The sequence below is a fragment of the Impatiens glandulifera genome, chromosome 5, assembly GCF_907164915.1.
Source record: "Impatiens glandulifera chromosome 5, dImpGla2.1, whole genome shotgun sequence".
In the NCBI taxonomy this organism is placed as follows: domain Eukaryota; kingdom Viridiplantae; phylum Streptophyta; class Magnoliopsida; order Ericales; family Balsaminaceae; genus Impatiens; species Impatiens glandulifera.
The window spans coordinates 4,636,905-4,651,911 of NC_061866.1; the positions used below are offsets into that span (position 1 = coordinate 4,636,905).

At 32.3% G+C, this 15,007-nt stretch overlaps 2 protein-coding genes across 2 annotated transcripts; one reads left to right on the forward strand and one right to left on the reverse strand.

The window, feature by feature from the left end:
- Positions 1 to 451: 451 nt before the first annotated feature.
- Positions 452 to 1,608, forward strand: LOC124938863 (aquaporin PIP2-3-like). Its single transcript, XM_047479388.1, has 2 exons — positions 452 to 795; positions 871 to 1,608. Exons 1-2 carry the CDS (start codon positions 507 to 509, stop codon positions 1,413 to 1,415), a joined length of 834 nt encoding a protein of 277 aa, XP_047335344.1. The 5' UTR covers positions 452 to 506; the 3' UTR covers positions 1,416 to 1,608.
- Positions 1,609 to 12,187: 10,579 nt separating this feature from the next.
- On the reverse strand, positions 12,188 to 13,317 carry LOC124938864 (aquaporin PIP2-3). Its single transcript, XM_047479389.1, has 2 exons — positions 13,002 to 13,317; positions 12,188 to 12,926 (listed from the first exon to the last, which is right to left on the reverse strand). Exons 1-2 carry the CDS (start codon positions 13,288 to 13,290, stop codon positions 12,382 to 12,384), a joined length of 834 nt encoding a protein of 277 aa, XP_047335345.1. The 5' UTR covers positions 13,291 to 13,317; the 3' UTR covers positions 12,188 to 12,381.
- Between the last annotated feature and the right edge of the window lie 1,690 nt (positions 13,318 to 15,007).

Genomic DNA, 15,007 nt, shown 5'->3' on the forward strand with positions numbered 1-15,007 from the left:
CAAAATATTAAAACTCTTTATTTATAAATCATTTTATTAGAATAACATCCACAACTATTCATTTCACTTTTTATGTAAACGCTGAAAATGAAAATCGAATAACTCATTCTATATTAATATTTTAAAATCATTTCAAAAATACTTTCTTAAAATCAATCCCCAACTAAATGTTTTACAATAATTCAAAATCTATAACTTACAACAATTATTATTTTTTAAGAAACTTGTGGTAGCAAAATTTCGTTTCACTTTATAAATAAATATTCTTTCAATGACAACTCATTTAAACTCTTTACTCCAGATAAGAGCATGTGACAAAAATGAAATAATTCTAGTGAGTTCTATTAATATTGAAATGATTAAAAAAACAAAAATAGCAAAATAGCTCAAGAATAGAAGAGTGGGTAAGGAAAATATTATAAATAGAAACATTTATGATTCATTGATTCTCACTCAACCCATAACCATTCATCATTCTCTCTTCCTCGTAGAAAAAACAACTAGAGATGGGTAAAGACGTTGAAGTTGGAGATCAATTCAGCGCCAAGGACTACCAAGACCCACCGCCGGCACCCCTGTTTGACCTGGAGGAGCTAACAAAATGGTCATTATACAGAGCCACCATCGCAGAATTTGTAGCCACTCTGCTTTTCCTCTACATCACTGTCCTCACCGTCATCGGCTACAAAAGCCAATCCGAAACCGACCAATGCGGCGGCGTCGGCATCCTCGGCATTGCCTGGGCTTTCGGCGGCATGATTTTCGTCCTCGTTTACTGCACCGCCGGCATCTCCGGTCAGTCACATTTCATTTCAAAACTATATATGTCTCCTTAAGATTGTCTAAAACTAATTAAATACAATTTTACAGGTGGGCACATAAACCCAGCAGTCACATTCGGTCTATTCTTGGCTCGTAAGGTGTCCTTGATCAGAGCCGTACTGTACATAGTGGCTCAATGCTTGGGAGCCATTTGCGGTTGTGGCTTGGTCAAGGCCTTTCAGAAGGCTCACTATGTCAAATACGGCGGCGGCGCCAACGGACTTTCCACCGGCTACAGCACCGGCACCGGACTTGGAGCCGAAATTATTGGGACTTTCGTCCTTGTTTACACTGTTTTCTCTGCAACCGACCCCAAGAGAAACGCGCGTGACTCACACGTTCCGGTTCTGGCGCCGCTTCCTATTGGATTCGCCGTCTTTATGGTTCACTTGGCGACGATCCCAATAACCGGCACCGGAATCAACCCTGCTCGGAGTTTTGGGGCAGCCGTGATTTATGGAAAAGACAAAGCTTGGGATGACCAATGGATCTTCTGGGTCGGACCATTCATCGGAGCGGCCATAGCTGCCTTTTATCACCAGATTGTTCTTAGGGCAGCAGCTATTAAATCATTGGGATCATTCAAAAGCTGATCGATCTTCTTCATGCTTACAAAATTGTGTCTATGGGGAGTTTAATGTCGGTTGCTTTCAATAATTGTATGTAAATTTTCTACAAGGGTAAAATCAAGTTGTCTGGTGGGGAAGATGGGTTATTTTTTTCTTTCTTTCAATAATGTACTCAAATTGTTTATAATTAATTTCCAATGTTAGTTATTGATTTCAATATTATTTTATCTTTTCTGTATAAAAAAAAAAAAGTCCATAATTGAAAATAAACATGAAAATTATAAATTGATTGATGGCCTTAGGCTATTAGACAAGGTTTCATTATATATTATTCACATAAATCCATATTAATTTTTAGTCATTACAAAATTATCTTGTTTAATGTTTATACATTTTTAATATTTAAAAAAAAGGTCAATGATTTTTTCAATATTAGATATGTTTGATATAAATAGCAGTAAGACACAAATTAAAATCAAATTAAAATTGGACACTTTGGGGACACTTGGAGGGCTTTAGATAATTTAGAACAAAAATTTGACAATATGACCAAAAGATGCATTTATTTGCATTCGTGGTCACCGCATAATTTTTAGAAAAATGATATAAAGCGCGACTTGGGACAACGAATGCCCCAGCTATGCCTACATGGGACAGGGTGAAATTAAAAAAAAATAATTTATCTCTCTTTCTCTCTCACTCATTAATTAATTTATCTCTCTCATCTATAACTAATTAATTTATTTAAACACTAAATTATAAACCTTAAATTATAAACCCTAAATCTTAAACCGGGTTTAAGGTTTAAGGTTTAATATTTAGGATTTAGGGTTTAAAGTTTGGGGTTTAGGATTTAGAGTTTAGGGTTTAGGTTTATGTTTATTTAAACATATTATTAAAATTGTTGAGTTATTTTACCCGGTTAAACAAGAGATAATAAATATCAAAGAAATGAGTAAAATAATAATTGTGAGAATATGGATAAATTAATTTGTAGAGATAGTGAGAGAAATTATTTAATAAGAGGAGAGAAAAATTAATTAATAAGAGGAGAGAGAATATTCTACTTGTGATGAAGCGTTGTGATAAAACGTGTATTAATTATTATTATATTTTTATTTATTAAATCTACATGTCGCCACGTAGACCATCGCTCCCCCAGTCGCTGCCTCCCAGTAGAGATATATGTATCATTCCTCTAATTTTTATTGCCTTGGTGATTACTTAATTTTTTTTGACGAAAATACCCTCATCGCGTAACGCGAAAGGCATTCGCGTTTCGCGAAGTGAAAAAGTTCTTTATATAAATACTCAATTTTTTTATTTCGTTATTTTCCTTTCTCTCTCTTCTCTCTACTCCTCGTTCTCTCTTAGACGGCGACGACGGTGAAACTCTAAACGAACACATCGTACATATCGATACCAAAACTCGTTCTAATATCATGTGTTCATCTTATTGTTCATCATACAGATCGATTTATGTTTTTATTTCCAATATTTTTCATCTTCAAATCCTAAACCATGAGGTTGTTCATATTGTTCATATTTTGTTCATCTTATTCTTCATATTGGTTTTCATATTGGTTGTTCATCTTGTCGATGATGATATTTGCAGATAATCTGTTCCGTTTTAGGGAAGATTCATGGTCACGATGAGTTCTGTTTCAGGGAAGATTCACGTTTCGCTAAGGACTTCACGTTTTGCGAAGGATTTCACGTTTTGCTAAGGGTCAAGATTTTGTATTTTTTATAGTTAATCATGACTTCATTTGAGAAGATATCAACATCACTTATGGTTTTGAAGAGAATCTGTTTTAGCAAAATAAACCTCAATAATTTTTACATTAAAACATTTAGATTCTTCAGAAAAGGCTTTTGAAAAGCGATCATTGAGCTTTAGGTAAGAGAAGATAATTTAAATCGATTTGTAAGATGGACATACGAATCGATTTCAAACCATCTTCTCTTGCCTGAAGCTCAATGATCACTTCTTCAAAGACATTTTCTGAAGAATCTAAATGTTTTTATGTAAGATTAATAAGATTTATTTTGCTAACATAGATTATCTTCAAACCCATGACTTTGTTGTTGATACCTTATCAAACGAGATAGATTACGTATAAATAATTAAAAAAAATTGTACTTAATGTTTCGCTAAGGGACTTCACGTATCGCTATGGGACTTTACGTTTCGCTAAGGGACTTCACGTTTTGCTAAGGGACTTCACGTTTCGTTAAGGGACTTCACGTTTCGCTAAGGGAGTTCATGTTTCGCTAAGGAAGTCGAAGAGGCGCGCGTTTCTGCACGCGCTATACTCTATTTATAATTCTTTTTTGCGCGTGATGAACATTTTATTTCTTCACTCCGTCCCGAAGACCTCATCTCTCTCTAGTCTCTGCTTAACTTCACTGCTCACTGCCTCGACGATTCTTTCTGCTCGTCCTCTCGTCCGTTATTAATCAGGTTTGTTTAGTTTTTGGTTTAAACCGTCTTATGTTAAAGTTTTTGGTTTTGAAATTTTTTTTTTTTTATTCTTATTTTAAGTTAAGAAAAACAAAATTAAAGAGAAAAATATAATATACCCCTATTTTGATACATACAAAATTGGGTATCCGGTATTCCGGTTATCTGGGAATCTGGGATGGAGATTTAATATGAGATACTTTAATTAGAAACAAGATCGAAAATGAATAACTTTCCTAAACAAATAACCTCCCGATAACTATTAAAAATAAAAACTAATACAGTATTATATTCCTTATCTCATAACTAATTGAAATGATTATCTATAAGAAAACAATAAAAATAAAATGATTATTCTTTCGCTGGAGCTGATCATTGATTGGGTTCGGTCATGAGGTGGCTCCTCTGCCCTGTTGGACGGACGGTGAGTGTCATTATCTCTTTAATTATTTATGTTTCTTTATTTCTTCCATTTTAATATTTCGGATATTTAGTATAAAACAAAATTGATCATATATTAGTTTTTAATATGATAAATCAAATTAAAATTTATTATATATATATATAAATATATATATATATATATTAGAATATATTATATAAAATAAAGTTTTTTAAAGTAGATATCTATCCTTTCCCGTTTCCACCTCACCTTTTGTCTTGACAATATTGATGAATGAAGATAATGTTTTAGGACGGTGTAGATGATGTGACATGTCATCTGATTTTCAAGTATTTTTAAAATAAAAGAAACACAATTAAATATAAATAATTTTGATATATTTTAAGCCTTTTAATGAGCATTAAAATTGTACAAATTATTAATTTTATATAAGGTTTGATTATGATAAACATTTATTCTATAGATATTGATGATGAGCCCACATCCAAAATTCATATTGTCACCGCTCCATATTGGAAGTTTATTTTCTGTTATACAAAAATATTAGTGTAACTTTCATTCATTCACGGATGATACATGAAGTTACAATTTTTTAAGTAAACTCTCTCCATTTAAATTATATTTAATCTTATTCAGATAAATTACACGTAAATATAATTATAAGAAAGTAATAAAATAAATTAATGTGTTGGGATAAATATACATAAAAATCCACATGAGGTCCTGTTTCTTCATCTATTTCTTCTTACAGAGAGCGCAAAGGTAATAATAAAAAAATGGGAGGAATGTCAATTTTATTTATAAAGCTGGATAGAGATGTCAAATTTGTTTATTAAGTTGTAAAATTTTATTTATGTATATAAACTTGTCAAAAATGTCAAATTTTTTAAATTTAACAGATTTCTCTATCGACGTTAAAATGTAGTCCTGCTGTCAATGACATGTCATATCCACAAATTACTTTTATATATATTATTTTTATAATCAAAATTTCCAATTCAAACGGATCCTTGTATCACTTGACCTTATCCCAACTAACCGAATGAGGAATTAGGTGATCTTGTTTATCATAATAAAGTTTTTCTCTCAAAATGGTGTATTAGATTTGTATTTGAACTGGATAATCATTAGGTATCGTTGATTATAAGTAAATATGGTTTGAATTTTAGACTATGGATGGTTCACCAAAAATTCTAAAATCGCTCTACGAGCTGTAGCATTTGGAGTGGAATATATATATATATTCTTATGAAATAGTTGTTGTGAGCATTCCAGATTCACTATTGGGGATGGAGTCTCAATGAGTAGTTGGGATGATGTCTAGTGTGAGGCTAAGTGTATCGTCGTGTCATGATGTTTTCTAAGCTCAACTCCATTGTCATTTGCAGGAATATCATTGTTATGGATGCGTTTGATCATTGGATTAACGGTTTGCTAGTCGCATTAAATATAAAAGGAGGTTGAACACTACGAATAATTCTTTCTCCATCACATATTATAATTGTAATCATCAAATTACTCATTTAATCATTTAATATATTAAAATATCTCTAATTTATTTTAATAAAGTTTTAATAAAAAAATATTATAATAATTTAACGGATTAAATTTCTTTACTTATTGTTTATTTGTTATTATTTTTGTGAGTAGATGTTTTCTTTTTATTTTATGTAATTATTTATGATTTTGTTTTTCAATTGAATTTTTGGTATCGATTGTTTATGTATGTTGGCGTTGTTATTGTTGCTGAAATGTCAGGGTGGTTGCCAATTATTTTTATTTTACAAACTCACAAGCTTGTTGTTAACCTAAGTATGTTTGTATATGTTTGGACTTTAATGTATATTGATCCAACACATTTATTTTATTTCTTATAATTATATTTACTTATAATTTAGCTGAATAAGATTAAATATAATTTAAATGGAGAGAGTTCACTTTAAATAAATTAAATATTTAAGGTTTAATTTTTTTTATTAATAACATTTTAAATTAAAATTATGGTATGATACATACACATTATTATTATTGTAACAATAAAATAATAAATTATAGTAATATAAGGATAAGCTATAAATAAAAAATAAAATGATCAATAACAATATTGTCGTTTCATATATCATCAGCGAATAAATAAAAGTTACAATAATATTTTGGATAAACTTCTATAATGGGGCGGTGGCAATATAAATTTTGGATGTGGGCTCATAATCTAATATCTACAGAATAAATGATTGTCTGGCCATTTTATAAATGAGCATAATCAAACCTTATATAAAATTAATAATTTATACAAATTTAATGTTCATTAAAGGCTTAGAATATATCAAAATTATTTATATTTAATTGTATTTTTTATTTTAATAATAGTTGAAAATCAGATGACATGTCACATCACCTACACCGTCCTAAAACATTATCTTTCATTCATTAATATTGCCAAGACAAAAGGGGAGGTGGAGACTAGAGAGGAATGAGGATAAATATTTACTTTTAAAAAATAAAAACTTTATTTATATAATATAATTCTAATATATATATATATAATAAATTTTAATTTGACTTGTCATTTTAAAAACTGATATATGATCAATTTTTGTCTTATACTAAATATGCTGAAATATTAAAATGGAAGAAATAAAGAAACATAAATAATTTAAGAGATAATGACACTCACCGTCCATCCAACAGGGCAGAGGAGCCACCCATGACTTAACCCAATCAATGATCAGCTTCAGCGAAAGAATAATCATTTTATTTTCATTGTTTTCTTATAAGAAATATAATACTGTATTAGTTTTTATTTTTAAATTAGCTAGGTTATTTGTTTAGGAATCCGTCTGAGTAATATTGTATACACACTATACCAAATTTCAATATAGTTATTCATTTTCAATCTTTTCCAACTAGTACCTCGTATTAAATCTCCATCCCAGATATATGATATTTTTCTCCTGAATTTTGTTTTTCTCAATTTAAATTAAGAATAAAAAACAAGATTGAAAGAAGGTTAAGCTTTCTGAATATTGTTTAGGATTATAGTAAGATTTGGGTTTGAATTTAAATCTGGTACAGACCAATACTTTATCAATTATAATAATTAGTTATTTAATTTTTTTTTATTTAGACTAAATTGGTGGAGATAAGAAATATATTTTTCTCCCAAATTATAGATCTTTAATTTATGGCTTTATTATCCTTGTTCTCATATTTATCAAACTTCTTTTTCATGAATCCACTCTTAAATCATCTTATCTTATGCAAAAATAATTTTCTCTCTTCTATGGACCTCCACTGTTTTATCAATCGATAGTATTTGCTACTATTGCATGTATATTGATCATTTCACTCGAACCCAGTACCATCACCCAAACTCTTCGCAACCCTGATTGGCGCTCATCTATCCAAGCTGAGTTTGACGCCTTATACCGCAACAACACTTGGGAACTTGTCAGTCGGTTCTCTACTCAAATTTGGTTTGCTGACAATGAGTTTTTCGAATCAAACAACACTTAGATGGCTTGATTGATTGGTACAATGCTCAACTAGTCTCCAAAGATTTTCACCAACGCCCTAGTTGGGAGTACACAAAGACATTCAGCCCGGTTGTTAAACCAGTCACCATTCGCATTGTCCTCACACTTGTAGTTCATCAAGGATGGTCCATTCGCCAACTTGATGTAAACAATGACTTTCTTCAAGAGACACTCAAAGATGTATTTATGCTCCAGCCCCTAGTTTTATCAACAAAAGTTTCCTAATCATGTTTGCCACCTCAAAAGGCAATTTATGGCCTAAAGCAAGTCCATCGCGCTGGTATACGGAGCTTTGCACGTTTCTCCGTTCTCTTGGTTTTATAATACAACTGCAAATGCATTTCTCTTCATCTACTAAAAATTAGGTTTCACACTCTATTTATTAGTATATGTTATCATTGCCACTAGAAGTTCCTCTACAGAGTTGTCCAACCTTATGTCCGCCCTTGCTGCTCGGTTTTCGTTGAAGGATCTTGAATGTCTTACATATTTCTTGGTCGTTGAAGTAATTCCTTTTGCCACATGACTCTATCTTTCGCAAAGGAAATACATCACTAATCTACCCCATAAATCAGGCATGCCTAACACCAAATCAACATTCACTCCATTGTCTGCCAATGCTCAGTTACTCAAAGATTCCGGTGATCTCCTACATTTCTCAACTGAGTATCGTACACTTGTGGAAAGTCTTCAATACTTAAGTATTACTCGTCCAGAAATTGCCTTCAACACCAATAAACTTACGCAGTTCATGTACCACCCTAGAATGGCATATTGGTCTTCCCTTAAACGGGTGCTTCATTATTTGACGGGCTTTTGCGACAAAGGCATCTTCATCTTGGCAATTGCTCTACTAACCCTTCATTCTTACTCATATGTAGATTGAGCGGGTGATAATGATGATTATATCTCCACCACTAGTTACTTGTTGTATCTCGGTAGCACTCAGATCTCTTGGAGCTTTCGGAAACAACGCTATGTTGCTCGTTCCTCGACCGAAGCATAATACAAAGCCTTAGTTGACACAACTAGTGAGCTTTTATGGGTTCTATCATTGTTCACTAAACTTGATCACCTTCCCACAACCAATCCGGTTATCTATTGTGACAATCTTGGTACCACATATCTCAATGTTAATCCTGTTTTCCACTCTCGAATGAAACATATAGCCTTAGCTATCATTTTGTTTGTGAAAATGTTAAAAAATACAAGTTTCGGGTATCTTTTGTGTCTATTGATGATCAGTTTGCTGATATACTCACAAAGTCACTACTTTGGCCTCGGTTTGACTCCTTGCGAGAGGATATCAATTATAATAACTAGTTATTTGATTTCCTTTTATTTAGGCTAAATTGTTGGAGTTATAAAACATAATTTTTTTTCTCAAATTCTAGATCCTTAATGTATGACCTTATTCTCATTCTTCCCATATTTATCAAACGTCTATAAATAGGAACATGTAGATGTTGTAACAAATATATAAAATTCATTCTAAATATTTTTTCCTACATACTTATCTTCGAACCCGAATCCTATATATATTTCATTTGTACTACCTATCTTCAACTTTAAACCCGGTTTAAATTATTATTCATCTCCAACTCCGTCCGAAAAATATCTACGGGTATCATATTTTTAGGATTCTATTGTCATCCCTAAGGTCATATTTAACCACAAATATTTTTTTTTCTCAATGAACAACTCTCCTTACTAATATTATGACCTAATATATTTTCACACATTTTTTATCCTTGGTCAAACCAACCAACAAAATCCCAATTGACCTCTCCATCTCGTGACCTCACACATTTAGACGCTTCTTATCCTTCAACAAATCAACCACCAATCTCAATCGATCTCAAATATCGTGACCTCACACTTCAGTTAATCAATATCTCATTCACATATATTTTTAACTATCAATCACAATCAACCTCTAATCTCGTGATCTTATGATCCTTTGTTACCAGTCTCTTATCCTTCAACAAACCAACTACCAATCTCAATCTTACCGGCCTCTTATCCCTTGGAAAACTAGCCACTAATCTCATCGACCTCTCATATCGTGAACTCATACTTTCACATAATTCTAATCATTTGACAAATCAACTACCAATCACTATTGATCTCTAATATCGTGACCTCACACTTCGGTCAATTAACATCTCATTCACATATTTTTTTACTATTAATTACAATCGACCTCTAATATCGTGACATTACAATCCTTTGTTACCGACATCTTATCCTTCAATAAACCAACTGCCAATCTCAATCTTACTACCCTCTTATCCCTTGTCAAACTAGCCATTAATCCCATCGACCTCTCATCTCGTGACATCATACTTCCACATGCTTCTAATTCCTCGACAAACCAATTACCAATCACAATTGACCTATAATTTTGTGACCTTATGATCCCTTGTTACCGGTTTTTTATCCTTCGGCAAATCAACTACCAATTTCAATAGACCTTTAATCACGTGACCTCATTACTATCATATGCATTTTATCTCTCGCCAAACCAACCACTAAGAAAACTTACCACCAATCTCAATCACACTTTCACATGCCTCTCTTATCTCTCGGTAAACCAACCATCGACATAAATTTACCTCTTGTCCCTCAGCAAACAAACCACCAATTTCAATATTACCGGCCTCTTATTCATCGGTATACCAATTATCGATCTCAATTAACCTTTTATCTCGTAACCTCACACTTTCACACTTACATGGCTCTGATCCCTTGGCAAACCAACCACCAATCCTAATCGACCTTTAATCTCGTAACTTTATGATCCTTTGTTACCGACCTATTTATCCCTTGGAAAAACAACCACCATTCATAATGTTAGCGACCTTTTATCACTTGACAAACCAACTACAGATCTAAATCACACTTTCACACGCCTCTTATTCCTCAACAACCCAACGACACATCTCAATCACACTTTCACACGCTTTTTATCCCTTGATAAACCAACCACAATCTCAATTGACCTTTAATCCCGTCACCTTATGATCCTTTATTACCAGTCTTTTATCTCTTAGCAAACCACATCTCAATCATATTTTCAATAGTGTCTTATCCCTTGAAAAACGAACCATCAATCTCAATCACACTTTCATACGCCTCTCATCTCTCGGTAAACCAGTCGCTCATTTCAATCATATTTTCACACGACTCTTATCCATCGGCAAACCAACCACCAATATTAATCGTATTTTTAAATGCCTCTAATTCCTCGAAAAATGAACCACCAATCTTAATCACAATTTCACACGCCTCTTATCCATCAGTAAACCAACGACCAATACAATTGACCTATAATCTCGCGACCTAACAATCTTTTGTTATTGATCGATTATCTATCGTCAAACCACATCACAATCACATTTTCACACATCTTTTATCCATAAGAAAAAAACCACCAATCTCAATTGATATTTAATCTCGTGACTTCACACTTTGGTTAATCAAATATTTGATTCATATTTTTTAAACACTCTCATTTGTTAATGGCCTATTATTCTTCGGCAAACCACATCACAATCACACTTAGTTAAAGGATTTTACTTATTATTTTAGGTTGCAAATTCGAAACATGCATATAACATTTTTTTAACCGTTTCAAGTTTATGGGCGGATCAACCTACTATCCGACTCAAGTATTCATTTACTCTCAAATATATATATCTAAATTAACTACAATTCTTAACCCGATAAACCAAACAAATTCAAATTGAGCATTATTATTATTATTATTATTATATATATTAGTTAATTAAAAAGTTAAAATTATTATGAATATTACGTATTTATTTAATTTTGTGTTAAAATTAAAATATAAGATTATATTAGCTTAGTTGATGAGAGTGTTATATTTATTTTTATTAGGTTGCAACAACAAAATATACTTATAATATATACTTAATTAATATATATATATATATATATATATATATATATATATATATATATATATATATATATATATTAATTATGTTAACTTTTCAAAATTAAATTTTATTTTTATTAATTTTTTTTATTATTAATTTTTTTTATTATTAATTATTATTATTATTATTATTTTTTATTTTAAGTGGAGCCTAACTCAAATATGTTCTAAATTATCTAAATGTCCCGATTTTAATTTGTGTATTATTCCTATTTATATCAAACATATCTAATATTGAAAAAATCATTGACCTTTATTAAAAAAATAAAATTTGTAGACATTAAACAAGAGAATTTTGTAATGACTACAAATTAATATGGATTTATGTGAATAATATATATTGAAACCTTGTCCAAGGCCAATAATCAATTTATAATTTTCATGTTTATTTTCAACTATAGACTTTCTTACCAAAAAAAAAATATATATATATTTGAAATCAAGAACTAACATTGTAAATTAATTATAAACAATTTGAGTACATTATTGATGAAAGAAAGAAAAAAATAACCCATCTTCCCCACAAAACAACTTGATTTTACGGTAGTAAATTTACATACAATTATTGAAAACAACCGACATTAAACTCGCCATAGACACAATTTTGTAAGCATGAAGAAGATCAATCAGCTTTTGAATGATCCCAATGATTTAATAGCTGCTGCCCTAAGAACAATCTGGTGATAAAAGGCAGCTATGGCCGCTCCGATGAAGGGTCCGACCCAGAAGATCCATTGGTCATCCCAAGCTTTGTCTTTTCCATAAATCACGGCGGCCCCAAAACTCCGAGCAGGGTTGATTCCGGTGCCGGTTATTGGGATCGTCGCCAAGTGAACCATGAAGACGGCGAATCCAATAGGAAGCGGCGCCAGAACCGGAACGTGCGAGTCACGCGCGTTTCTCTTAGGGTCGGTTGCAGAGAAAACAGTGTAAACAAGGACGAAAGTCCCAATAATTTCTGCTCCAAGTCCGGTGCCGGTGCTGTAGCCGGTAGAAAGCCCGTTGGCGCCGCCGCCGTATTTGATATAGTGAGACTTCTGAAAGGCCTTGACCAAGCCACAACCGCAGATGGCTCCCAAACATTGAGCCACTATGTACAATACGGCTCTGATCAAGGACACCTTACGAGCCAAGAATAGACCGAATGTGACTGCTGGGTTTATGTGCCCACCTGTAAAATTGTATTTCATTAGTTTTAGACAATCTTAAAGAGACATGTATAGTTTTGAAATGAAATGTGACTGACCGGAGATGCCGGCGGTGCAGTAAACGAGGACGAAAATCATGCCGCCGAAAGCCCAGGCAATGCCGAGGATCCCGACGCCGCCGCATTGGTCGGCTTCGGATTGGCTTTTGTAGCCGATGACGGTGAGGACAGTGATGTAGAGGAAAAGCAGTGTGGCTACAAATTCGGCGATGGTGGCTCTGTATAATGACCATTTTGTTAGCTCCTCTAGGTCAAACAGGGGTGCCGGCGGTGGGTCTTGATAGTCCTTGGTGCTGAATTGATCTCCAACTTCAACGTCTTTACCCATCTCTAGTTTTTTCTATGAGGAAGAGAGAATGCTGTGAATGGTTATGGGTTGAGTGAGAATCAATTAATCATGAATGCTTACTATTTATAATATTTTATGTACCCACCCTTCTCTTCTAGAGCTATCTTTCTAAAGCATCTTCTATACATACATTTAAAATATAATAATGTAAGAATAAAAAATATGAAATATTGTGTTAAACATGGCTAATAAAATAATAAGAATTGAGAGCAAATGTTTTCGCATTTCTGGGAGAATGTATTAAGTATCAACATTTTATTTATATTTATTAACTCGTTAAAACGTCTCAATTTTATTTCAATTAACAGAATTATTTTAACGCCGTTAAAATTTTGTATAACTGTTATTTTTTATTCTTTTTTTAACTTCTTATTCTTTTATCAATTCATTATTCAAACAAGACATAAACAAACATTAATCATTTTCATATTCCAACCTCTTAACCCTTGTAACTTCATTCCTTCTTTCTTTTCATTTCTAAATTTGTATCTCTCACAACCAACTGAAGTCTTTCCCAATTATGATTCAGTCGAACATTAAACCATTATCGTTGTGACCGAGTTCTTTTCCAGTAAAACTCTAAACTTTTGTCGCTGTGACAGAAGCCTTCCCGGCCTAACCTAAAATCGTTGTTTTCGAATCCTCCCCCAACCGATTGGGAAAAAACATTGTCGGTTAATGAACTTTCTTAAATTTGATTGAATTGGAGCGGCACTTGTCGGACTACCGAATTGCTCAGCTTTTAATGAACGAGTTTGCGACTAAGAGGGTCCCAACTTTTGCCTTTTCTCATAGAGACACGGAGGGAATGTCTTCACTCTTTAAGGAGGATGGCGTATTGGTGAAAGGGGAGGCGATATGCGGTAGGAAGATGTATGATTGGACAATCGAGGATGACCGAATTCAAAGACATGTTCTGATCATTGAAATATAATTTGTTTTACGGTAAAAATAGTTTCAGATTAGTCATTGGAAGTGACCTAAATAAGCTCCCAAGAGGTGGAAGCCGAGTAGACATGTGTAAAACGACGATAAAGGATGGGGTGATTTGGGAGGCTACTGTAAAAGTTGGATGGGGAAATGATGGTAAAAGCAGATGACAGGGAAAGAGTTATTTGGTGTCAGTTATGATTTGTATGAATAGCAAAATAATTAAAACTGTGAAGATTAAGAAAAGGAATACGTCACGTGAATATAGATATGGTAAAATTTTAACATCCGTTACATATTTCTGTTAATTTGAATAAAATTGACACCTCTTACCAAGTTAATAGGTATAAATAAAATTTTGATACTTAATATATAAATTTGACACTTTGTCTCAACTTAATGCATAAAATTGACATTTTTCTCGTTCCATATCTTTTCATCATTGAAAAACTAATTAAATTCATATTTTTTCAAACTTATCATATTTCAAATATCCAAATGTTATTTTTGTTTGAAAATTGGTTAAAACCATTTCAATTAAATTCCAAAATTGGGAAGGTCAAAGAATTAAAACTAAACAAATTCTAGATATAATTAAAGGATGACAATTAAACGGCCATAAAGAACATGATTAGTAACAATTAAACATACAAGACACATACATATCTTACAAATTAGCAAAGATTACAAATTGTATCAAATCTTAACTATTCCAATCAAATTTTTTATTTTTATACCAACATATTGTCTTCTTCTTTTCTTTGTT